The 26953-nt window shown below is 43.7% G+C and overlaps 1 protein-coding gene across 1 annotated transcript in view; it reads right to left on the reverse strand.

The window, feature by feature from the left end:
• ncs1b (neuronal calcium sensor 1b) overlaps positions 1-23136 on the reverse strand; it is a 34700-nt gene extending 11564 nt beyond the window's left edge. The window contains 4 exon segments of the mRNA XM_014171850.2: positions 73-211; positions 11658-11682; positions 20158-21420; positions 23034-23136. Coding sequence (XP_014027325.1) covers positions 73-211; positions 11658-11682; positions 20158-20221 — 228 coding nt within the window. The 5' untranslated portion in view covers positions 20222-21420; positions 23034-23136.
• Positions 23137-26953: the final 3817 nt, after the last annotated feature.

Below are 26953 nucleotides of genomic sequence, written 5' to 3' on the forward strand. Positions count from 1 at the left end.
ATTGTAATTAAAATCACAGAAAAAGCACATGTACTTGTGGAGGAACAAATGAAGGAATCAACAATCAAGAACCTTGTTTTCATCAAAGACGTTGAAGACAAAAGAAGCAAACTTGGTGGGGTCACCAAAAGGGAAGAACTGCTTGTAGATGTTCTGAAAGCCCACAGCATCCAGCTGACCACTTGGACAGTCCTTTATAAAGCCTTTGTACCTGAAGGACATGATGATGATGAGAGGGGAAGGCAAAGAGAACACAAGAGAAGGTTAACAGGATAAGGATACAATTAGCCTATTGAATATAATATGAAAATGTGTTCAATGCTTCAGATACAGCTATTCACATGCAATCAGCATTTATCTAGTATAAAACAGCATGCTGTATCAAAAAGTTCGACCCAAAGCTATTTGTCTTGCTAGCAGATAAGACAATGTCTCTAATCCAAAGAAGAAGCAGAGGGAGTTTAATTCAAATTACTTTCTTGTCTCCTTCTGCTAATGTGCATAAATGATAGATCAATCTGTGAACTTCTAGCCTCTGGAGATGATACATCCAGAATGACATAACATCACAGTTAAATACAAAACCATGTTTCATATCCAATTTCCCAGTCAATCAAACGTAGACAGTCTCGTTGTACAACTCAATAAAGAAACTGTTATCAGTCGAATAACAAGCCTTTAATGGGTCTGTACAGAGGCAGGGAGGGAAAGGGAGAGGGAGAGAATGAATCAGAGATGAGTATGCTAGTTTAAGGAGATGATAAGTGTAGTTTTCTCTCTCCATATCTTTCTCTGGTTAAGGCATGGGGGTACTTATCAGTCTGGAGGACAAACATGTGCATCCATATGACGTCTGAACCAATGTTAGACAGTGATGTTCAGAGGTGGACAACTCTTCTGTGAGTTCCCATAACCTCCTATGTCTCTGTGTGATTGACCACAGACACAGACTGGTCCTGATGAGGATCTGCTGTAATGAAGGCCAGACTGAGAGTCATGGACGATGAAGCCCAGGACAGATCCTGTGCTTCATTCAGTCCTTCCTTTGGCTCCTTACTCTGAAACTCATACTTTTAATCTGCCCAACAGACAAAACACACTCCTCCATGGCCGGGAATAGGAGACAGTCAGACACAGGGAATATCTGAAGATAGGCTGAGAAAAGTTTGAAGAGAAGACCATAAACCCCTCCATTTGCATATCCAGATGTGGAGATATGCAGAGAAATGAAAACCCAGCGAAGAACAATGAGGAATCAAGTCTAATTGCCGTTCAGTGTGCAGGCAATACAAAGCACATCATAATCCCAAAATGACCCATTTCAAGTGAGATAGATTTCGTCTGACTCATTTGTGAATTTTCCATTGTATCTGTAAAAAGGAAATCTTCTCAGTAGATTCATTGGGGAACTTATGCAAAAAAAACTGTTCATGCAAAAACTCACAGCCCTCTAGATTTAATCAGTTGGTTAGCAGCCATTGACTACTAATTGGACATTAAGCAGGATGATCCCTATCTAACTAAACTAAATGTGGAGCAGCTCTTTCTAGTTTGATGTGGCCCTGTCTAACTCAGTAGCATATGTGGAGTTGTGCATGGACACATATAGTCTAGCCTAGTGTAACGGATGCCCTGCTGCCTGCTTAGCGAGTACCGCTTCCTCCTGATTCGGCGTATACAGAGGCTTGAACCCAGTACCTCTGCTTTGCTTCTTACCAGTCGGCACAGCCGAAAAGCTAGCTATTCAGTGACACAAGTGGGGACACTTCAGACTCAGGAGTAAGTTTCGCACATCCCCATGTGATAGATTCACCCACCAAACTTAATCCACAACGGCCCCATTTGGGCTGAGTGCAACTGCAGATCCAAATCACAGCACCATGTGTAACGGATGTCACGTTGCCAGCTTAGCGAGTACCGCTTCCTCCAGATTCGGTTCATACCGAGGTTCCAACTCATGGGACCTCTGCCTTGCTAGCAGACGTGACCGCCCTCCCGGAGTCTTACCAGTCGACGCCACCAAAAAGTTAGCTATTCGGTGGCGCAAGTGGGGACATTTCAGGCTGAGGAGTGAGCTTCACACATCCCCATGTGGTACACTAGGTCCCAGGCCATTCAGGATAATTGTATTTATTCACATAGAGATAGCCTACACCAGTAGACCAGTGCAATAATGTCACAATTAGCGAGCCAACATGACTGGCAGCTTTCTACCAACATACTGTCATCGGTCATCATGGTGGATGGCTATATTTTCCCTGTTTCCCTGTTGTTGTCCAGTTGACAGGGATACTTGGCTCTGTCCCTATGTTATTGATTGCAGGTGAGCACTAAGCATACTAATGACATTTCCCCCTGAATATATTAGCATATAATTAATAAGGAGGAGACTTTTAATGCACAGCACCGACATTTATCTAACCCCGCTAATTCTTCCATGTCTGTCGGTGGCTCCTCCACTAATTACACACCACCTGACATTTCCCCTGTTTAAACTATCTCTCATCCTTCACACTCAGCCATGGTGATTGCGGCTGATCTTCAAGTGGGGAGTCATGCAAAGTTTCCGTAAAATAATGTATGGGAGGGTGACTGAGCTGGCTGCAGTGCCCAGCCAAGGGGTTATTCTGCCCCAGTGCACCCAGGCAGCCCCTGAGACTGGTCAGTTCTGTAGCCCCGTGCTGGAGAAGCCCGCCAAGCATTGTCTTTATGCTGCTGCTGTGTGTGGATGTGCCCTTGCTCACTGGCCCTATCAGAGGGCCAAGCACATCAATACACTGACTGGCTGGCTCACGAGGCACTGACTCCTCTCCCTATCGTACAGTCAGGATCAGGTTTTGACACAAAGCCAAGGCCGATGAAATAGCGTTAAAGACCTGGCATGTGAGATGGATAGGGAAAGGCAGCATTGGCACGTGATATAGGTTACTGTAAATCATAATTCATTGTTTAGGCTAGATCTAGCCTGGGGTGAGATGTATTCAACTCCTTTCCACCACTCATTTACTACAAGAATAAAAACAGAGGCATTTGCAGTGTGGAATAAGGATCCAGTAGGCTCAGCCAGCTACATCATCATTTTGCTTTGAGATTTGTGTTTTATAGCGTTACATGGCAGAGGACATGACCCAATTCCCTGTGCGCTTCAAATTGTAAAAAACTGTGAGGGGGAAAGCCATGCATGCAAAGACAAAGAGTACCTATAAATACTCACATCCTCAACAATAGCACCAATACTTGACCCTGTAGGAAAAAGTCATTCTATTTTCAGAACTCATCTGTCTCCAAGGCAATGTGTGAAAAAATAACTTTAGCCTCAAACGCAGTAGCACTACGCAATCTATTAGTGATGGGGTGTAACGGTTGTCTTCATAAATGGACCAAGGCGCAGCAGGTATGTGAATACTCATATTTAATCACAAATAAGGAGTAAAGCATCCACTTAACAACACAATAAAGGTGACAACAGCAACAGTTCTGCAGGCTATAAACGCAGTGCAAAAACAACCACCCACAACCCCAAAGAAAAACACACACACCTATATAGGACTTCCAATCAAAGGCAACTCAACACACCTGCCTTCAATTGGAAGTCCCAATCAACAATACAAACATTCCCATACACAAAACTGCCACGTCCTGACCCCAAAACTAAAACAATAGCTCCATCTGCTGGTCAGGACGTGACAGTACCCCCCCCCTCAAGGTGCAGACCCCGGAATGCACCTACCAACAGAAAACACCAACAAAAACACCATAAACAATAACCCCTAAACAATAAGGGAGGGAAGGGAGGGTGGCTGCCGTCACCGACGGCACTGTGCTACACCCTCCCTCCCCAACCCACCTATCCTGGAGGTGGCTCAGGTGCAGGACGTGGACCTCGCTCCACCTTCGGCGTCGGCCACTTTGGTGGCGCCGATAGCTGCGCCGGGCAGACGGGCCACTCGGGCTGACCCTGGCAGACGGACCACTCGGGCTGGGTCGGAAGACATGCGGGCCACTCGGGCTGGACCGGAGGGCAGGAGGACCACTCGGGCTGGACCGGAGGGCAGGAGGGCCACTCGGGCTGGACCGGAGGGCAGGAGGGCCACTCGGGCTGGATCGGAGGGCAGGAGGGCCACTTGGGCTGGACCGGAGGGCAGGAGGGCCACTCGGGCTGGACCGGAAGGCAGGAGGGCCACTCGGGCTGGGCCGGAGGGCAGGAGGGCCACTCGGGCTGGGCCGGAGGGCAGGAGGGCCACTCGGGCTGGACCGGAGGGCAGGAGGGCCACTCGGGCTGGACCGGAGGACAGGAGGGCCACTCGGGCTGGACCGGAGGACAGGAGGGCCACTCGGGCTGGACCGGAGGACAGGAGGGCCACTCGGGCTGGACCGGAGGACAGAAGGGCCACTCTGGCAGATCCTGACAGGCAAGGCACCCTGGCAGATCCGGGCAGGCGGGCACCTCTGGCAGAACCGGGCAGTCTGGCCACTCTGGCACAACCGGGCAGTCTGGCCACTCTGGCACAACCGGGCAGTCTGGCCACTCTGGCACAACCGGGCAGTCTGGCCACTCTGGCACAACCGGGCAGTCGGGCCACTCTGGCACAACCGGGCAGTCGGGCCACTCTGGCACAACCGGGCAGTCGGGCCACTCTGGCAGGACCGGGCAGTCGGGCCACTCTGGCAGAACCGGGCAGTCGGGCCACTCTGGCAGCTCCGGGCAGTCGGGCCACTCTGGCGGCTTCTGACTAGCGGGCGGCTCTGGCGGCTCCTGACTAGCGGGCGGCTCTGGCGACTCCTGACTGGCGGGCGGCTCTGGTGACTCCGACTGGCGGGCGGCTCTGGTGACTCCTGACTGGCGGGCGGCTCTGGCGACTCCTGACTGGCGGGCGGCTCTGGCGACTCCTGACTGGCGGGCGGCTCTGGCGACTTACGACTGGCGGGCGGCTCTGGCGACTTACGACTGGCGGGCAGCTCTGGTGACTGTTGACTGGCGGGCAGCTCTGGTGACTGTTGACTGGCGGGCAGCTCTGGTGACTGTTGACTGGCGGGCAGCTCTGGTGACTGTTGACTGGCGGGCAGCTCTGGTGACTGTTGACTGGCGGGCAGCTCTGGTGACTGTTGACTGGCGGGCAGCTCTGGCGACTGTTGACTGGCGGGCAGCTCTGGCGACTGTTGACTGGCGGGCAGCTCTGGCGACTTACGACTGGCGAGGCTGGGCTGACACACTAGACTCCTGATGCGTGGGGCTGGTATTGGACGTGCCAGCCTGGAGACACGCACCTCCATGCTAGTGCGTCTAGCGGGAAACACCGGACCGAAAGGGCGCACTGGCGGTCTTGAGTGCAAGGTTGGCATCACCCCTTCCGGCCCGATGCTCACCTTGCCCTGGCACCTGCGGGGCGCTGGTACCGGGCGGACTGGGCTGTGCGTCCGTGTAGGCGAGATGGTGCGTACCTCAGCGTAACATGGCGCCCTCCACCTCATACGCACCTCCCTGTAGTCACGGGTAGCTGGCTTACGGCTCTTCCCTGGCCTGGCCAAGCTACCCCCGTGCCCCCCCAAATGTTTTTATTGGGGGTGCCTCTCGGGTTTCCTAAGCTCCCTTAACTTGTCCTCCCAGAATTGTCTTTCGTCCTGCCAGGTCCATTCCTTACGTTCCTCCTGGCGCTGCTCCTTCCTCTTCCGCTGCTTGGTCCTGGTTTGGTGGGTGGTTCTGTAACAGTTGTCTTCATAAATGGACCAAGGCGCAGCAGGTATGTGAATACTCATATTTAATCACAAATAAGGAGTAAAGCATCCACTTAACAACACAATAAAGGTGACAACAGCAACAGTTCTGCAGGCTATAAACGCAGTGCAAAAACAATCACCCACAACCCAAAAGAAAAACACACACACCTATATAGGACTTCCAATCAAAGGCAACTCAACACACCTGCCTTCAATTGGAAGTCCCAATCAACAATACAAACATTCCCATACACAAAACTGCCACGTCCTGACCCCAAAACTAAAACAATAGCTCCATCTGCTGGTCAGGACGTGACATGGGGGGGGTTACATATATCGCAATACTATAGTTGGATGATTTTATATCAATATTTGACCCCAAGTACTGATTGAAAAAATACATAAAATATATATTTTATGCTATTGTAGTAGCGTTAGCTGGCGCTAGTCAGCAGTACCTGCGCCAAAACTCTGGTATTTTTAATCCTATAGCTTGTTCTCCATTTTCTTTTAAATAGTAAGCCAACATGTTTTCAGCACTTTTATTTCCCTGACTGATCAAAACTTTCTCTTGCTCTCTCTCGTCTCTCTGCAGCAGACATATGGTGAGCAATATGTTTGGAACATTGACTCGCAATACATATAGAATCGTGATTATCGCAATACATATTGTATCGGCACCCAAGTATTGTGATTAGGGTTGCAAAGTACTGGACACCGGACACCCTAGACCCAATTCAGTTTACATACCGCCCCAACAGACGATGCAATCGCCATCACACTACGTAAGAATGCTGTTCATTGACTAGAGCTCAGCATTCAACACCATAGTACCCTCCAAGCTCATCATCAAGCTGGAGGCCCTGGGTCTCAACCCCGCCCTGTGCAATTGGGTCCTGGACTTTGATGGGCCGCCCCCAGGTGGTGAAGGTAGGAAACAACATCTCCACTTCGCTGACCCTCAACACTGGGGCCCCACAAGGGTGCGTGCTCAGCCCCTCCTGTACTCCCTGTTCACCCACGACTGCGTGGCCATGCACGCCTCCAACACAATCATCAAGTTTGCAGACGACACAACAATAGCGGGCTTGATTACCAACAATGACGAGACAGCCTACATGGAGGAGGTGAGGGCACTCGGAGTGTGGTGTCAGAAAAACAACCTCTCACTGAACGTCAACAAAACAAAGGAGATGATCGTGGACTTCAGGAAACAGCAGAGGGAGCACCCCCCTATCCACATCGACAGGAGAGCAGTGGAGAAGATGGAAAGTTAAGTTCCTCGGAGTACACATCACAGACAAACTGAAATGGTCCACCCACACAGACAGTGTGGTGAAGAAGGCGCAACAGCGTTAATAGAAAATTACTCAAGTAAAAGTGAAAGTCACCCAATAAAATACTACTTGAGTAAAAGTCAAAGTATTTAAATAATTTCAATTTCTTATATTAAGCAAACCAAATGGCACCATTTTCTTTTTTTCTTTTTTCTTTACGGATAGCCAGGGGCACACTCCAACACTCTGACATAATTTACAAACAAAGCATATGTGTTTAGTGAGTCCTCCAGATCAGAGGCAGTAGATGACCAGGGATGTTCTCTTGTCAAGTGCGTGAATTGGACCATTTTCCTGTCCTGCTAAGCATTCAAAATGTAACGAGTACTTTTAGGTGTCAGGGAAAATGTATGGAGTAAAAAGTACAGTATTTTCTTTAGGAATGTAGTGAAGTAAAAGTTGTCAAAAATAAAAATAGTAAAGTACAGACACCAAAAAAACAACTTAAGTAGTACTTGAAAGTATTTTTAAACCACTGCTCAGTACAGATAATTTCCACACTGCCACGTAGGGCTGCACGATATGGGCAAATATTCTAGGACTTATGTAACGATGTGCACTGAGAGTCGGGAAGCAAGTCCAGGGAGTGAGTGTTTTAATAAAATAAACAGAACATAATACAAAACAAGAAACACTAACAGCACACAGACAAGAAACAAAAACAATGACACCTGAGGAAGGAACCAAAGGGAGTGACATATATAGGGCAGGTAATCAAGGAGGTGATGGAGTCCAGGTGAGTGTCATAATGCGCATAACGATGGTGACAGGTGTGCGCCATAACGAGCAGCCTGGTGACCTAGAGGCCGGAGAGGGAGCACACGTGACAACTTATTTTTAACCAAATGTTGCAATTGCGATTTGACTTGCGAATTAGAGAAAAACTGTTGGAATCATGGAAATAGAATGACTATTCTAATGTTATAGTTAGAATATAAAGTAGGCACTTTGAATACAGTGTTGTTTGAGATGAAAACAAATTAAAATGCCATGGAGTTGTTATTGTGACATGGTAGGATCTAAAGTGTTGATAAGTGTTTCCTAGGGGACCCTATTAGCTTTGACTACATTGCTTGTTTTCTCTTAGCTACTTCATGTAGCTAACATATTCCTCTTTGATTTAGAAGATACTGTTGCAAAAACAACATGCTGATTTAGGCCTACACCATCACTGGTATTATCAGGTTGTATTAGCTAGCTACGTTTGCTCTTACTCAGTACATTTATTAGCTTTCTAGCTATTAGCGGCTAACAATTAGCATCTCAAGATTTAGGACAACTTGCTAAGAAAATACAAACAGCTGTTTGCTGATGTAAGAAACAAACTAATAGTGTCATTATAGAACGCTAGTGGATTTATATTAAGAAGCAAAGTGAAAACAGCATTGTTGTCATCAACATTATTGCATTTGCTGCATTGACCATGCAGACTGAATGCAAATGTCTCGTGGTTGAGGAACATCAAATGTGCTCCTTGAGTGACGGGGCGTGGCTAGGTCTGTATGGAAAGTGGCACGGTGAGAAAGAGCAGAGAGAGATAACTCGAGTAGCGAAGTAAACTATAAAAATTGACATTACACATGGCGTATCACATTTAACAAACCAATCATTCAAATACCAGTATAGAAGGTAAAGTAAAAACCCAAACCGGTCCCTGTATCAATACCGGTATATAATAAAATACGGTATACTGCCCAGCCCTACCTGTCACCTAAAACCCTGACAAACTTTTACAGATGCACAATCGAGAGCATCCTGTCGGGCTGTATCACAGCTTGGTACGGCAACTGCTTCTCACAGCTTCTATCTCAAGGCCATCAGACTGCTAAACAGCAATCACTAACTCAGAGAGGCTGCTGCCTACATTGAGACCCAATCACTGGCCACTTTAATAAATGGATCACTAGTCACTTTAAACAATGCCACTTTCGGCCATTGCTCATCCATATATTTATATGTACATATTCTCATTCACACCTTTAGATTTGTGTGTATTAGGTAGTTGTTGGGAAATTGTTAGATATTACTGTACTATCGGAACTATAAACACAAGCATTTCACTACACTCGCATTAACATCTGCAAACCATGTGTATGTCACCAACAAAATTTGATTATTCACTAAATTTATGGTTTATATTTAGGACAATGTTTTACAGCTTCGTCATTGTATATATACAGTACCAGTCAAAAGTTTTGACACACCTACTCACAAGGGTTTTTCTTTATTTTTACCATTTAGTGAGAGAATGCCAAGAGTGGGCAAAGCTGTCATCAAGGCAAAGTGTGGCTATATATTTTATTATTTTATATACTGTATTTTGCATGAGGGCCAGAGATAGTTACAGACACCTGTGATAATCCAAAGTACCCAAAAGGGCCACTAGATGTTTTGTGATAAATTACATAAAATCCTTGAAAGTTACTACAATTGTGGTAGTTTACTGGTAAACTTCTAGTTTCCAGCAATATACCCTCCCTTTGCAACCCGAACCGTGATAATATCGTAGCGTGAGGTCCCATGGCAATTCCCAGCCCTACAATCTAGCCTACTTAAATACTTCATCCATGGATTTCACTTTAGAAGCAATATCCATGCGCCACAGAACTATCAAATTGAGGATTTAATCAAAGGACTATATAAAGTTAGGCATGCTCCCTGCACTCTGTAGAAAGGCCTTAAAACCTCTTCGGGATAGGGGGCAGTATTTTCACGGCCGGATGAAAAACGTACCCAAATTAAACTGCCTGCTTCTCGGGCCCAGAAACTAAGATATGCATATTATTAGTAGATTTGGATAGAGAACACTCTGAAGTTTCTAAAACTGGTTGCATGATGTCTGTGAGTATAACAGAACTCATATGGCAGGCAAAAACCTGAGAAAAACCCAACCAGGAAGTGGGAAATCTGAGGTTGTAGTTTTTTCAAGTGATTGCCTTTACAGTATACAGTGACTTAGGGTTCATTCTGCACTTCCTAAAGCTTCCACTAGATGTCAACAGTCTTTAGAACCTTGTTTGAGGATTCTATGGTGAATTTGATGGTAATAACAGCCCAAGGAAGTAGGTGTCCCATTATAAGTCATGGGCTCAGTCACGCGCAAGGACTTGGGAGCGAGCCGAGTTCATATTCACTCCTAAAGAGAAAGGATAGGTCCGGTTGGAATATTATTGAAGATATATGTTAAAACAACCTAAAGATTGATTCTATACATCGTTTGACATGTTTCTACAAACTGTAGTATAACTTTTTTGACTTTTCGTCTGGACTAAGTAAGCACACGCGTTGTGGATTTGGATAGTGAACCTAACGCGCGAACAAAATGGATGTATTTGGACATAAATATGAACTTTATCGAACATTTATTGAGGAGCTGGGGTTCCTGGGAGTGCCTTCTGATGAAGATAATCAAAGGTAAGTGAATATTTATAATGTAATTTCTTAGTTTTATTGACTCCAAGATGGCGAGTTTCTGTTTGCTAGTTGTTGTTGTCTTCTGGGCTGTACTCAGATTATTGCAAATTGTGCTTTCGGCGTGAACCTTTTTTGAAATCTGACAAAGCGGTAGCATTTAGGAGAAGTCTATCTATAATTCTGTGCATAACACTTGTATATTGATCAAAGTTTATGATGAGTATTTCTGTAATATGTGTGCTCATTGTGCTCATTCACCGGGAGGTTTGGAGGGAAAACATTTCTGAACATTACGCGCCAATGTAGAATGGGGTTTTTGGATATAAATATGAACTTTATCGAGGAAAACATACATGTATTGTGTAACATGAAGTCCTATGAGTGCCATCTGATGAAGATCATCAAAGGTTAGTGAATATTTTAGCTGTACTTTTGGTTTTTGTGATGCATCTAGTTGCTTGGAAAATGGCTGTGTGGTTCTTCTTGTGAAGTTTATGTCCTAACATAATCTAACTTTATGCTTTCGCCGTAAAGCCTTTTTGAAATCGGACAATGTGGTTGGATTAACGAGAGTCTTATCTTTAAAATGGTGTAAAATAGTTGATTGTTTGAGAAAATGGAATTATGAGATTTTAGCTGTTTTGAATTTGGCGCTCTGATTTTCCACTGGCTGTTGTCAAAATCAATCCCGTTAACGGGATTAGAGCGCGAAGGGGTCACTAACAGGTAACCAGAGCAGAGTTGGAGCATCAGTCAGACATGATTAAACAACTCTTGACACAGTCTGGCTGCTTCCCAGGAAGCTCCAGCCCAGCCAGCTCCCAGCCAGCTCACCTCCCAGTCACTGGGCTCAGCCCACGGAGCAGCAGACCTGCTCTCCAGAGTCAGACCAGTCAGACTGAGCCTGCAGGCTTCAGCCAGCCTTTAGATGGGACCCATTCAGCAAGGCATATGGCCCCTGGAGTACCTGACATTAACACCAGAACAGCTGCCAAATCTAGTAAACAGCACATGTTGCAGGTGAATCTGTCACTCACCCACATTGGCAGGAACAGTTCTGAGAGTCTAATTGAGGACTAGGCCCAATGCAGACTAGAAGAATTAGAGTTTTTGGAAGAAGAGAGGGGTAGAAAAGGGTACAGCAGGAAAGGGAGATTTGGAGGGTCATTGAAAATCATATGTACTTACCACTGTTGCACCTCTTTCTCTGTAACTGTAAGAAAAAAGGAGAGTTTTTAGCAAGAGAGAATAAAGTTATGTATCATGTCTCAGACCATTTCAATGACTTGGAAAAATCCACTGGCAGTTGAAAATCACAGATTCCCATGGCTGCATAGGACTGGACTGTCACAAAAATAATCTAATTATGATTGCACTGAGCACTTCGGGGTTTCTTATCATCATTTTGCACCCACCCTGAGGAATAATGTGTAATTATTTTAGTTGTTTAATGTATAATTGAATTCAGTACTTTTGTTGTGTAATGGAATTCAGTACTTTTGTTGTTTACAAACTGAATGATTCATCACACCTGAAGCTATGGAATTCACTGCTACATTGCTCCCAAGGACTTCCACATTATTATAATTTCAAAGGTCAACTTAGCAGATTCATGGACAGAGGAAGAGAGAGAGACAAAGAGAGAGACAGAGAGAGAGAGAGGTTAGCAGGAGGAAAGTGAGTGGCTTGGGGAGCAAGACGTGTTATCATGCCCACAAACAGGGTTAGCATCAACCACTCCCTCGTGGTTCTCCCTCCAGCCTCCAAAGTAACCAAAGCAATTTTCACCATCTGAACAATGAGGCATACTCTCTAAAACAAGGGCGGAAAAATCTATGGCTGTGTAGGTAACCTGGTAGACCTGTGAGGGCGTTTTGAATGTACACTGCTCATAGCCTCAGGACAGACATGGGGATTCTCTAAACTGACAGGATGCTTCTTAATAAGGCACCACAAACAACACAATGAACTATGTTCATGGGCTAGATTTTGCTGTTCCCACTGCCACAGGTCATACTGACATGGATATGGTGGTGCGGTACTGTTGCCTCGGTAATGAGTGTTCTAATGTTGTAGTCTCCATAACCTTAGTTAGATAAAAAAGCTCATATATAGAATCCTTCAAGACCTTATCCAGTCTTTGGAGGGAATAATTCATGGATTTGAATAGTCACAACTATCATATTACCTGAACCTTACACAGTGAGGGCTCTATTCTAACAAAACGAACACAATGGTAAATCTAAGCACTGGCGATAGTGCTATAGGTTGGGGGTGGGTGAGAAATATTTTTATATTTTCACAGCTTTCATTATCAGCGCAATAGCTGGCGGTAGCGCGAAATGGCTGGGTTTTGAGAAGAAAAAAAACTAGGCGTTGTATGTGTGAGGCAGGTTCTCAATAAGCAAAATATACACTACATAACCAAAAGTATGCGGACACCTGCTAGTTAAACATCTCATTCCAAAATCATTTGCATTAGTATGGAGTTGGTCCCCCCTTTGCTGCTATAACAGCCTCCACTCTTCTGGGAAGGCTTCCCAAAAGATGTTGGAACATTGCTGTGGGGACTTGCTTTCATTCAGCCACAACAGCATTAGTGAGGTCGGGCACTGATGTTGGGCGATTTGGCGTTCCAATTCATCTCAAAGCCCGAACCATGAAAAACAGCCCTAGACCATTATTCCTCCTCCATCAAACTTTACAGATGGCACTATGCATTTGGGCAGGTAGAGTTTGGCATCCGCCAAACCCAGAATCTTCCATCGAACTGCCAGATGGTGAAGAGTGATTCATCACTCCAGAGAACGCGTTTCCACTGCTCCAGAGTCCAATGGTGGTGAGCTTTACACCACTCCAGCCGGCGCTTGGCATTGCGCATGGTGATCTTAGGCTTGTGTGAGGCTGCTTGGCCATGGAAACCCATTTCATGAAGCTCCTGATGAACAGTTCTTGTGCTGATGTTGCTGCCAGAGGCAGTTTGGAACTCGGTTGTGAGTGTTACAATCGAGGACAGACGATTTTTACACGCTACATGCTTCAGCACTCGGCGGTCCTGTTCTGTGAGCTTGTGTGGCCTATCACTTCGCGGCTGAGCCCTTGTTGCTCTTAGATGTTTCCACTTCACAATAACAGCACTTACAGTTGCCCGGGGCAGCTCTAGCAGGGCAGACATTTGATGAACTGACTTGATGGAAAGGTGGCATCCTATCACGGTGCCACATTGAAAGTCACTGAGCTCTTCAGTAAGGCCATTCTACTGCCAATGTTTGTCTATGGCGATTGCATGGCTGTGTGCTCGATTTTATACACCTGTCAGCAATGGGAGTGACTGAAATAGCCAAATCCAATCATTTTATGGGGTGTCCACATACTTGTGTCCATGTAGTGTATATAATGTATAAAGGCGAAGCTGTAAAACATTGTCCTAAATATAAACCATCAATTTAGTGAATACCATTGTTTAATATATGGGTTTCAACATTATATTTATTTTACTATGTGAATGCCAAACTGCTGGCAGTTGTGAAAAGAGTTAATTGAAAATAATGCCATTGTTGATTAGATGCTGTTTAAATTAATTATGCTATTTTCTCTTGAACAATATGGTCTATCCACTAGAAACACATGGACAATATGGACACAGATATAAACAATGAAAACTATATATGAATACATTTTTTCAAAGTTATTCATGCATAAATTATACATTTTGTATATATAGTGTAGCCTAGGCCTGATGTTGATACTGAATTATAGGACTGAATAATTGGAATACGTTTGGAGGAGAGCGTCTTTGGTAACCAAATAAGAGGCGCTCTTTGGGAATGGGGATGGATATAAGCCGCATGGAGTATGCACTGCAGGTAAGCCTATGTGAATTGTGAGTACTGCAAAAGCCACATGCGTAGACAACCATTTAGAAAGTTTTATGGATCTAAGCTACTTGGTGAATACATGGCCAGGATAAGAAAGACCCCAGATGCATTGCTTTTGAACCAGCTTTCCTTAAAGTGAGGGAAGGGTAGCTTACTAAGGACTTGTATTTTAATGAAACGAAACGGAAAACAAGCAATTGTTACAGGAAAATAACTGAAATGTTTCCAAATACAAGTGTCACCCGATTTATCTCATGTCTCGTTCCATGATGAGCATATAGCCTACAGTACATGGAGTTTTTTTTTACGCTAATCCAAGATAATAACAGGAGCTGGATAAAATAATGTAAAGCTTCCATAGATAAAAAGGGGATGTCCCCTCACTGTTTTGCTCAAGATCTTTTAATAAAGTTCTGGTGATTTTTTTCCAAAGTGGTTTAGAGACAAATCCTTTATCAATAGTTTTGAACACTTGGCGAATGCATTGGGCAGGACAGAAAAAACAGCCTTCATTGAGAGGAGGGGATATGCTTGGTTTTTAATCAAATTAAATGAAATATGAGGTTTATGGGCACAAAAAGCACATCTCTCTATTTCTATTTCGGCTTTAACAGGTCGAAATTGCAAAAGAGCCCCGAATGTGCAAAGTTCATGTCCAGGAATACCTGTAACTTTCAAGTATTTAGCCCATGTCAGTTACTGCCTGAATGTGAGTTCCCAGTGGAAAGGGAGAGGGATGATGAATAAACGAGAGTAGGTGTCAGCCTTTCCTCCTACACGCTCAATCAAATATCCTTTGGGAAAAGAATGCCTAATTTTAAAGGCCAAAATATAAACTCTTTATTTTCCTCTTTCATTAACAGCAACCTAGACAGCGCCATTTCAATGCTAAGCAGTTCGAATAAAAACATTTTATTAGCATCTCACTGTATGTGCAGCAAATGGTACGCTATTTATACAGTGCCTGGTGCAATGTTGTTTTCAATGGCTCTTTCCTTGATAACAATGTACTTTATTTAGGTAGATAAGTGACTTTGACAATGTTACACAGATTCCTGACTGTAATGCTATGTTAAAGCCTACATCAGTGAAGCTGGGCTATATCCTAGGCCTGTGTGTGCCAGGCTTTCAGAAATAAGTGTGTCTCCAGTGTAAAAGAACAGGAAATGAGTCTCAGCAGAGTCCAGAGATTAAGAAAGCATTTCTTTTGGGAGGAATTTGGAGAGCATTCAACCAGCATGAGAGAAAATCATCATTAATTCTAACATCCAGACACTGTCTATGAGTCAGAGCTGCGTTTGTGTCCATTACAGAAAGAATGGCCACATCCTGATAATAGTGAGATACTAGATATACCATAGATTGAAAACAAAACCTAGAGCACCTTGTTAAGTGCTCTATATTTTGTAGTAGCTGGTCCGCTCTCAAAAAAGAGATTAAAGGTTAGTATTTAGTATTTATTTAATTCATGTGTATTATATAGTATATTTGAGATGCATTATTGACGTGTGAGTATGTTCCAGGAGCGCACACACGAACGCACCTGTCGCTCGTTACCCTAAACAAGTTCACAATAAAGAAGCACACCTTCAGACACTGATGACACTGACGAAGGCTTAGGCCGAAATGTTTGTCTATCTACCGTGAAATAAATACTAAAAAGACACCTTGAATCTTTTTTTTTGAGTGTGGACCAGCTATGTAATAGAATTTTGCAATTCTATTACAATTTGGTCAACGGACCTGTTCTGAGAGCAGTGGTCACTAGATCTTCCATATTATGTAGTGACAGCTTACAGGAATATTGCAAGCAAGGGGAAAAATGTAACTGTTATAATGGTCGCAGCCATAAGCCAGGCTATTAATTCTCTCCAACAGACTGGTTACAATATTGGTGTTATTTAATCACGTATGGTGACTGACTGGTGCAGTTAGAATAAGTGCAGTATAGAGACATGTTCATCCCTGCTTCACTTTGCTTTGCTCAGCGATTCACAGGGAATCATCATGTGACACATTCAGAAATGACAGAGTCAATCTTATGACTGTCAGGCCAGCCAAGCTACCATTAAAATGGCCTCAAATGTCAATGGCATCAAATAATTGAGGCAATTCACCATGCCTGCGATTCAATCAAGTTTTATTACGTAACTCAGTCAAAGGCAATGGGCAGTAATATAATCAGCCTATAAGGAGGGAGGAAAGCAGTGAGGCCAGGGCTAGCAGCTCAGCTCCCTTTGCTCTGCAGGGCCTGCTCACACACATCCAGCTTGCACTCTGTCAGTCAACCTCTGAGCTGAGTCTGACGGCTAACAAAAACACCTATTACATCCTCAAGTCATTTGACAGGGCTTGCTCTTTCCGCATGATATCAGACCAGTCATTTGACTGGGCTTGCTCGTTCCGCATGATATCAGACCAGTCATTTGACTGGGCTTGCTCGTTCCGCATGATATCAGACCAGTCATTTGGAAAACCATTTAGGCGTGTTCAATTTTAGGTACAGTAGGCTAAACTGTGGCCCCCTACATTAAAAGATGGGTATACTATGCCTTTAGGCATAACATGTTATATAAAATGCTTGTTATAGTGGCAAAATGCAATAGCTAATAGTGACAGAAGCCAAGCACAGGAAGCCTCTCTGCTTTCTGTCCTGCACAACCAAACCTGTAAGACTGGTATCATTATAGATAGGCCTCCAAACGAGCTTCAACACCATACAACTCTCCTTCCGTGGCCTCCAACTGCTTTTAAATGCTAGTAAAACTAAGTGCATGCGCTTCAACCGATTGCTGCCCGCACCTGCCCGCCTGACTAGCATCACTACTCTGGACGGTTCTGACTTAGAATATGTGGACAACTACAAATACCTAGGTGTCTGGTTAGACTGTAAACTCTCCTTCCAGACTCACATTAAGCATCTCCAATCCAAAATGAAATCTAGAATTGGCTTCCTATTTCGCAACAAAGCCTCCTTCACTCATGCTGCCAAACATACCCTCGTAAAACTGACTATCCTACCGATCCTTGACTTCAGCAATGTCATTTACAAAATAGCCTCCAACACTCTACTCACCAAAGCCCCATATACTACCCACCACTGCGACCAGTACGCTCTCGTTGGCTGGCCCTCACTACATATTCGTCGCCAAACCCACTGGCTCCAGGTCATCTATAAGTCTTTGCTAGGTAAAGCCCCACCTTATCTCAGCTCACTGGTCACCATAGCAACACCCACCCGTAGCACGCGCTCTAGCAGGTATATTTCACTGGTCATCCCCAAAGCCAACACTTCCTTAGGCCGCCTTTCCTCCAGTTCTCTGCTGCCAATGATTGGAACGAATTGCAAAAATCTCTGAAGCTGGAGTCTTATATCTCCCTCTCTAACGTTAAGCATCAGCTGTCAGAGCAGCTTACCGATCACTGTACCTGTACACAGCCAATCTGTAAATAGCACACCCAACTACCTCATCCCCATATTATTACTTACCCTCTTGCTCTTTTGCACCCCAGTATCTCTACTTGCACATCTTCATCTGCACATCTATCACTCCAGTATTAATGCTAAATTGTAATTATTTTCACCTCTATGGCCTATTTATTGCCTTACCTTCCTACTCTTCTACATTTGCACACACTGTACATAGATTTTACTATTGACTGTACATTTGTTTATGTGTAACTCTTTGGTGTTGTTTTTGTCGCACTGCTTTGCTTTATCTTGGCCAAGTCGCAGTTGTAAATGAGAACTTGTTCTCAACTGGCCTACCAGGTTAAATAAAGGTGAAATAAAATCAAATAAAAATGACTTTAAAGTATCAAAAGAGAATGGATCAAATTTGGCATTGGATCAAACTGAGGTTGGCAATAAGAGTAAAAAAGTTGCTTGTGAGATTTACTTGACTGGCTGTCAAAGTACCTTGGATGCAAAATATATTTTTTTAAATCAGCAGAACTGCATCCCTAAATTTAGCTAAAGCACAGACGGTGCTCCTCCTCTAAGTTGGGTGTGTGCCTTGGACAGGATAGGAGTGTAAGCCAGCTTCTTTTAATATTTTATTATGGCACTGAAAGCAGGCCTACAACATCCTGAGCTCAAAATTGATCACTGAAAACATCTTCCTATGGGAAAGGAAGAAAGTCCCTGCCCATTTTCTGAAAACATCTGAAACCCTACCTCTTCAAAGAGTATCTTAAATAATCCCACAGCACCTCCCCCCGCATCACCACCCCCCCAAAAAAAATGAACCAACATTCACACTTGATTCCCTTCCTAGCTCTGACATTGCTGATAGCTACTTTATTGAAGAACAATGTACTTACTATGACTGTGATATGTGGTTGTCCCACCTAGCTATCTTAAGATGAATGCACTAACTGTAAGTCGCTCTGGATAAGAGTGTCTGCGAAATGACTCAAATGTATGTAAATGCTATAAGAGAGGAAGGATATTTAAGCTTCTCAACAGGATAGGGAGAAGAGGAACCAGAAAGAGGAGGGAAGGAGACATAATGAGGAGAGAAATGATAAGGGGTCTAAGTTAGACAAGAGCGGGGTAAGGGAGGGCATGCTGGGAGAAAAGGCTGGGTGCCCCTCTGAGCAAAGCTAAGCAGATAAGATCCTAATTATACTAGTTCGTTCCTTGCTCAAAGAGGGCAATCAGGGGATGTAGAGAGTGAGAGAGGGAGATAGAGAGAGGGAATTAGAAGAGGGAGAAAACAGGAAAGAGAGCTGGCTAAAGGACAGCAGCAAATAGCCCATCCCAGCACGAAGCCCAATCTTCCTCACCCCTGCAATTTCCTGTCACAGCAGCCTTCCCTGGTTGTGGTGCGGTGAAGCCCACCATGTGAAAAACACTGTCATTAGGCAGCCATAGGCTGTCAACTCCCACCCAACACCTGGCATGCTATGCTACAGGCTAGCCATCCATTAGACTAGATACAGTGAGGGCAACACATTTGAACAATCAGTTAAACTCTAGTCTGTTAAGTACTAAAACAACAAAATATAATTGTTTTTAAGCACAATGGATGGCTTGGCTTATATGGATTCTGTGATTAGAGAGTTTAGGCCTAAATAACATAATTTTGATTATCTTGTTATTTCTGCAAATGCCTCCAGTCTACTTTGCTTACACAGGTTTGCTTACACAGGTTAAGTGATGTATGAAAATATTGTTATTTCGCCTGCTACTTAAAGACCTTTTAAAACAGTTTGCCTAAATGTGCATACTTATGGAAATGTATGAAGGCTCCAGCAAGCCCATATTTGCTATCTTTGGCAAAACACCAGTGTGATTTGCTGATCCAAAGTCTTAACCCCATCAGCATTTTAAAAGATCTCTCCTTCCCAGTGGAGTGTTTCAAAAGACGCTGATTAGAACCACTTCCAGACCTAAACTAATCACAATTTGTGACACCATATGAGTATTTATGCAAAAATACGAAGGCTATATCCACAGTGGAGCTGACATTTAATTTGTGCTGTTGATTATGAGGATTAAGAGAAACAGAGGTGAAGATGTCTTACTCAGGCTACACGCAAACCAGTTCATATGAGGCACACATTTAATACTATTTCTATTCACTGTTGCTCATCATAAAACGCTTAAAACGATAACGATTATAGATCGTCTTGGGTCACTGCTATTATAGTGCTGTTATGGGTATTAGCCTAAATAGGATTAGTTACTGCATGTTACAATGATTTTGTGATCCCCACAAATAAAAACATATTAGCATTTTTTACAATCCATGTCTGATCAGTCCCGTTGAAAAGAGAGAACAGAAAAAAGCAAGAAGGCTACTCACAGTAGGTCTTCCTGGTCAGTTCCTCCACCACCTCCTGCTTGAGCTTGCTGTTTGATTTACCCATGGTCTGTACCTTTCTCCTTACTGCCTTGGGTTACTCCTCCACGCCTCCTCCTGCTCCACCTTGACACACACTAACTGAACAACCCTCTCAGTCCAGTCCTCGCTGGTCAAACAGATGCAAATATGGGCCAGTAGAGGAAAGCAATACAATTATACCACTGAAACAGTCAACTCTGGAAGAGGATCGAACTCAATCCACCCACATCAGGCTTGTGTTCAGTGCAGTCCACTCTGGATGTGTCAAGACTTCAGCCCTCCAGGGCAGCCACTCCAACACCAGGGGCTCAGGACTGAATAATGGGAGATTGCTGACTATCTGAGTCTGAGTGTTCGTCTCTCCTTTCTTTAGAATGTCCAGTGGGTAAGAGTGGCGTTGTGATGCGTTGCTACCTTCGTCCTTGGTTACAGGAGTCACCCAGTGTCTGGGTTTTGTGTACGCTCACTCCCTCACACTCTGCTCACTGTTCCTCTCACCCCTCCTTTTCCTCCTTACACTCTATTTCACCCTTTTCCCCCACCACTCTCTCTGTGGTTTCGGGTAACTTATAAGAGAATCCTCCCTCTTCACAGCTGAGATAAGGGGGTGGGTAAACTAAACTACAATGAACATGGCTCGGCCTCAAAAGCATTCCCTTTTCAATTACACCCCCGGCTTGAACTCAGATCCCAGTAGGGCATCCTTCAGACACAGCAGCAGAAAATACAAAGTCAAAAGGGCTCTGTGACTTAAACTGCTATTTAAAATGCAAAATACCGAAATGAGAGAGAAAATAGAAATGTCCCAATTCTTTGAATGAAAGACTAAGGTGGTTTTCCCAGTATGTTTCCAGGCTGAGGGATTTACAGAGTGAGAGTTCACTTTTCTCCTCCATTCTGACTCATCATTTTCCCTACTGCCTGGCCTCACGGCGGCACAGGGTAACCTAATGATTTCAGCCTCTCACAGACGACAGGAGATGGATCATGGAATTTCTCTGTATCAAAGACCTGAGGTGGCATTCACTGATGCTTAACCTCAGCAGCTGACTGAGCCTCAGGACAGGACACTACGGCACCTTATCTCAGTAAGCATTAGGATCTATGCCTATGTGTTTGTTCCATTCCTGGCCAGGACTGTCTTCTCCACTCCATGCATGTAACTGTGGTGGTGGTAATCATCCTTGTGTTTGCTCAGCACTGCGGTCCCGGGTAACCCAGACACTGTGAAAACAAACAGCAGTTGCTAGGTCAAGGCAGTGCCAGGAGGGCCAGACTACTGTGAACATCAGCTATCCTTAATCCCTGGGATCTCACCCACTCCACACCAATGACAGGAGCACTCATCTGTGTCAAATGGTGAGCACTTGTTCTCTTCAAACACTCACCGTTGCCAAGTTTCTACTGAGGATTTACCCCGGTGTTTTACCCAAAAGACTCAGACTTTTCTGTTTCCATCTACGTGGACCCGCGTCTCACTGTGCCATGTTGCCGGCAGACCTGCCCTGATTTGGGGCCAAGCCAAGGTCATGGGGCGGCAGGGTAGCCTAGTGGTTAGAACGTTCAACTAGTAACTGAAAGGTTGCAAGATCAAATCCCTGAGCTGACAAGGTAAAAATATGTAATTCTGCCCCTGAACAAGGCAGTTAACCCACTGTTCCTAGGCTGTCATTGAAAATAAGAATTTGTTCTTAACGGACTTGCCTAGTAAAATAAAAATGGGTACTTTTAAGACAGCATTTACATAACAATGGCAAACTGTGAACTTTAACACCTTCTCACAAAGCAACTGTTTTGAATGATACAGAGGTTGTTGATTCTGCTCACCCCAAGTCTTAAAGTACGAGTCCAGTCTGCTTTTCACCTAATGTACTTAACAAAAGGCACATCTCAATAGCTGGTCCAGGTATCTTTTGATCTCTAATGCTCCTCTATTGTCCCTGCAAGCCAGGCGGGATGACATCACATCAGACCAATTCCTTGAATGGCCTAATCCTTGTAGTTGGGAGTTGTGTCTAAAAAAACACTATTTTGTGTAATACTATATTTTTTACCCTTAAGTACATGAATGTATTTATAGTTGGGATATTGTTTTTCAACAAGAAAAGTTTTAAAAAAATAGCTGAAGTGTGTCTTCAACAAATTACACTAGAGCCTACATTAACATAAAACACAGGTGACTCACTTGTGTGTGGGTAAATTTCAACAGGAAAAGCAGATACAGCCAAAGAGGAACGTACTTGAGATTCATTGGGGTGAGAGACATGCCCTGCTCCAGTATGCAGCCCTCACAATACAGGGCTGCTCTTACCAATACTACATAAATTGGATCAATAATACCCTTCTGTAGGTCATTCAATGTAGCATATATGTTATCCAACAAACAATGAATTCTGCAAGGTGCACTGAAAATAAAATCTAAATTAGATATAATTGTACTCCTCATCGAACAAACCTCATGCATTTTGGTTTGAGTTCACTACAATATTTCCACTTTACCCAGGCTGGGTGATGTTTCTTACAACAAAATAACTTAATAACAAATCAATAAGGAAAGAGTAGGCTAAAATCTGTGAAACTTTTATTGGGCTCTGTGCATTAACCTGCCTTTGCAGGTTGTGCAAAAATACCGGTAGCAGAGACGGTTTCAACACGATTGCTTAGCAACACTAACAGTTTACAGATATGGCGACCGTGAAGGAAATCTAATATAAGCCACTGAGAGGTCTTCGCTTTGTACCTGTCATTCGGTTACTTCTCAAACGACTTTCACTGTCCAAGCTATGACAAATATTACCCTTGTAACAGACATGACAGCTTTCTTTTGAAACACTCACCTTAATTAATTTTCAGGCTGGCATCCGGAATTGACTACTGTAAATGGACGAATTATGTTCTTTCCCGCGAGGCTTCTGTACAAGAGCGCGTTTCCTGGCGATCTCTTCCACTGTCATCGGCTCGCCTCAGAACATCGCAGTCCGAACCACTGGACACAATTTGCTATTAACCCTTTATTTCCTGTGCTATTTTCGAAAGCCTTGAACTGTAAATCAGAGGTATTGTGAAATTATTTAAAATGAACAACAATTGAGAAACAATAGGAAAGCGAACCTAATTAGTTTTCCTGCATGTTTAATAGAATAGTATACTTTATTTTCCATTTGGTTAGAAACTGAAATTCGTCCTCTGCCTTTACTAACCCCGCAGACGCACACCAACGTGGCACCGGGTAAACAGTGGTGCAGTGCCTTTGGGGCAATTGTGGGGTTAAGTGCCTTGTTCAAGGGCACAACGGCAGTGGAGCTGGGATCACTTTTAAATCGCATCACCTTGAGAGAACCGTCTCTATTGGTGCTGTGGTGTGCTGGATGAGGGTTTACTTTGTCATTACAGTGGAATTTGAAGAACATAAGGACAGTTAGAGGAGAGATGACTTTCTAGCTGTTGGGTTTGTTGTTGTTTTTCAGCATTTTACAGAAAAGCGATGTAAAACGGTTCATCCAGGGCCAGAGAACTGCACCCCTGGTCAGATAAAATCCCCAAACACATGCACAGCGCAGACCTCCCCATCAGTTTCAATTTCTGTATCTGTCAACGGGCTACAGGCAAAATGTTTATTTCAAATGAATTGTTTGGGTTTAAGTGAACTGGGACTGGGTTGAGTAAAGGTTAGAAGCTGGAGGCAAAGTTTGTGATCATACGTACATCCTTAAAAAACATAGTTGCTGGGCTAATAAAGAATACTGTTAAAGCTCCCAATTCACTTCTGTACTGACAACGTTTCGATCCGAAATGGATCTTCGTCACTTCTAACAAACTGAGTGCTCAATTATACACATATCACCTCACGTGACCATTGCGGACATGACGCATGGTAGGTGCAAAAACAATGTGTAGCTCTAATCATTTAATAACAATGAGATGGGTTTAAATATATATATATAACATTTATTTAACTAGACAAGTCAGTTAAGAACAAAATCTTTTTTACAATGAAGGCCTACCCCGGGTAAACCCGGATGATGCTGGGCCAATTGTGCACCGCCCTATGGGACTCCCAATCACGGCTGGATGTGATGCAGCCTGGATTCGAACCACGGAACCGCTGCACCTCTTGCACTCTTGCACTGAGGTGCAGTGCCTTAGACCACTGCGCCACATGGGAGCCCATGTACCATGGGTACATGTTGTTTCAGAATATATATTAACAAAATGACCAAGTGGGTGACCTGGAAGGCAAGACAAATCAAAGTGACTTAATCATGTAACAAATGGTCTGATATCAAACTCTTGGTTCAGACCTCTAGGAGAAATGGTACACAAACGGTGAATCCAATCCATCAGTTTCAATTTCTACATCTGTCAACCAGCTACAGGCTAAATTGTTTGGGATTAAGTGAACTGGGACTGGGTTGACTAAAGGTTAGAAGCTGGAGGCAGTCAGCACATCCTCTTCACAACAGAGAGGAACACAGTGTATCTGACGGGCTCAGGCCAGACTTTCAGTATTCACAACAGAGTCCTGCAGTCCCTTACATTGCACCAATATCAGGTATACTCTCAGAGGAATAGATTAAGATAAACTGCCAAACAACATCTATGTGTCTCTCAGTATTTATTTATTTTATTGAACCTTTAACTAGGCAAGTCAGTTAAGAACAAATTCTTATTTACAATGACGGCCTACCAAAAGGCCTCCTGTGGGGACGGGGGCTGGGATTAAAAATGCAAATAAATTAAATAAAAATATAGGACAAAACACACGTCACGACAAGAGAGACAACAGTACATAAAGAGAGACCTAAGACAACATAGGCATGGCAGCAACACAACATGATAACAACATGGTAGCAACACAACATGGAAGAATTCTTCCAATTGCCACATCAGCTCATTATTTAAAATTATTAATGACCATATTAGTAATAATACAAATATGCTGCGTTTTTTATTGCAATGAGAAAGAACAAAAAGTGGCAAATGCTTGCCTACAACAACGTAAAGCTTATACTACTACTACATTTTGCTTGTATCTTCAAGGTTTACCAACACACATTGCCTAAAGGTGCATTGATGCATTAGGAAAGTGCGGGTGAAAGTAGCTTCAAATGATTGGTGAGGATGATGCAGGGTTGGGAGGAGGGGGACCTTGGCCAGTGCTGAGAGACACAGACTGCACTGGCCTGGTTAAAAAAACACCCAGCGCACAGACTGGCAAAGCTATACGTTTGCCAGTCTGTCACCAAACACCTTATACCATACTGCCCTGTGCACAAGCACACATGATCTGAACTGTGAACCAATTTAAAAAAAATCATATCCACCTCAAATCAACATTCATGTCCATACCTTATGTTATAGTGACTAACTTAAAACAATCCAACAATAATATAATATCCAGCCCAGTCAGTTGAATGTGTTATTGAACCAGTATACAGCTAAACCTGTCTAATAGTTACTGACTTGAATTTCCATGCCTGGCACAGCATGGGGATGCAATCAAATCTTCATCAGTAGAGGGAAAGAGAGCCATGTATTCATTTCTAAATACATGACCCTGGAGGGAAAAATTGCAGAGATTTCCTGTGTGTAGCATGATCTTACAGATCATTTATTACATTACAACTGTGAAAAGAGAGCCACCCTCCTGCATAAACAACACCCCAAACAATTAAAGGAAACATCCATATATTTGAATAAAGGTTATGAGGCTATTGGTGATATTTTTAATGTGCTGCTGTACTATTTGTTCAGCATCAGATCAATCATTATTGCACTTTCATAAATAGTCAAGGACCAAACTTTTCAAATTAATGCACATTTGATGAATCACAGTGATCGATATACTCTATAAACACAGCAAGAAAGATGAGCAAATACTGAAATAAAAACACCAGGACAAACTGAAAAAATTACAATCTTGTATGTTAGACTGAACTTCACAAGTAAACACTCTGCTGACTTACTGTAGTAGCAGGACACAATTTATTAACTTTGTCAACTCACCATCATATTTATTTTGTCATTTCAAAGGGCAATACATAAAGACTATACACCCTTAGAAACCTTTTGGAACTCTTTTTTTTCCCCCTTCGACTGTCCCCATAGCCCTTTTGGTTCAAGGTAGAACTATTTTGGGTTCCATGGAAGACCCTCTGTGGAAATGGTTCTACATGGAACTCAAAAGGGTTCTACCTGGAGGTAAAAGGGTTTCCTATCGTGACAGCCGAAGAACCCTTAAGGTTTTAGATAGCACCTTTTTTTTCCTACGAGTGTAGGAATGGATGTTTTAGATTAGAATAGCGAGGAAGTACAGTGTATACGTTAAGTTTACAATAAGGACACCTGATGAAGATAATGTACTATGGGGTAGGAACATAAGTAGGCACTTATGGGCACTTGCTGGAAGCCACACATTTCAGGGCCAATGTGACAGATGGAATGGGTGAATAAGGACAACCAATAAACAAGCATCGCATGGTGGTTCTGTATCAAGGCCATATCCACTCTGTATAATTTTGGAGAGCCGATCTTAAGAGGGAATCCATGCACATTGGGAGACACTACTTCAGCACAGTTAACCAAAACAAATCAATCTAGATGTGTCTATCCTTTTACATTGTCTGGTCTACAGGTTCCCTACAACAGCACAATGTTCCAAACCATCAGGACAATCCCTCAGCAGGTGTCACTGAGGACAAAATGCATAAAAACACAAAAGAAGGAACTCCCAGTCTGGGCCACTGAGGCTAGTGCT

This window comes from Salmo salar, chromosome ssa24, assembly GCF_905237065.1.
Source record: "Salmo salar chromosome ssa24, Ssal_v3.1, whole genome shotgun sequence".
In the NCBI taxonomy this organism is placed as follows: Eukaryota; Metazoa; Chordata; class Actinopteri; order Salmoniformes; family Salmonidae; genus Salmo; species Salmo salar.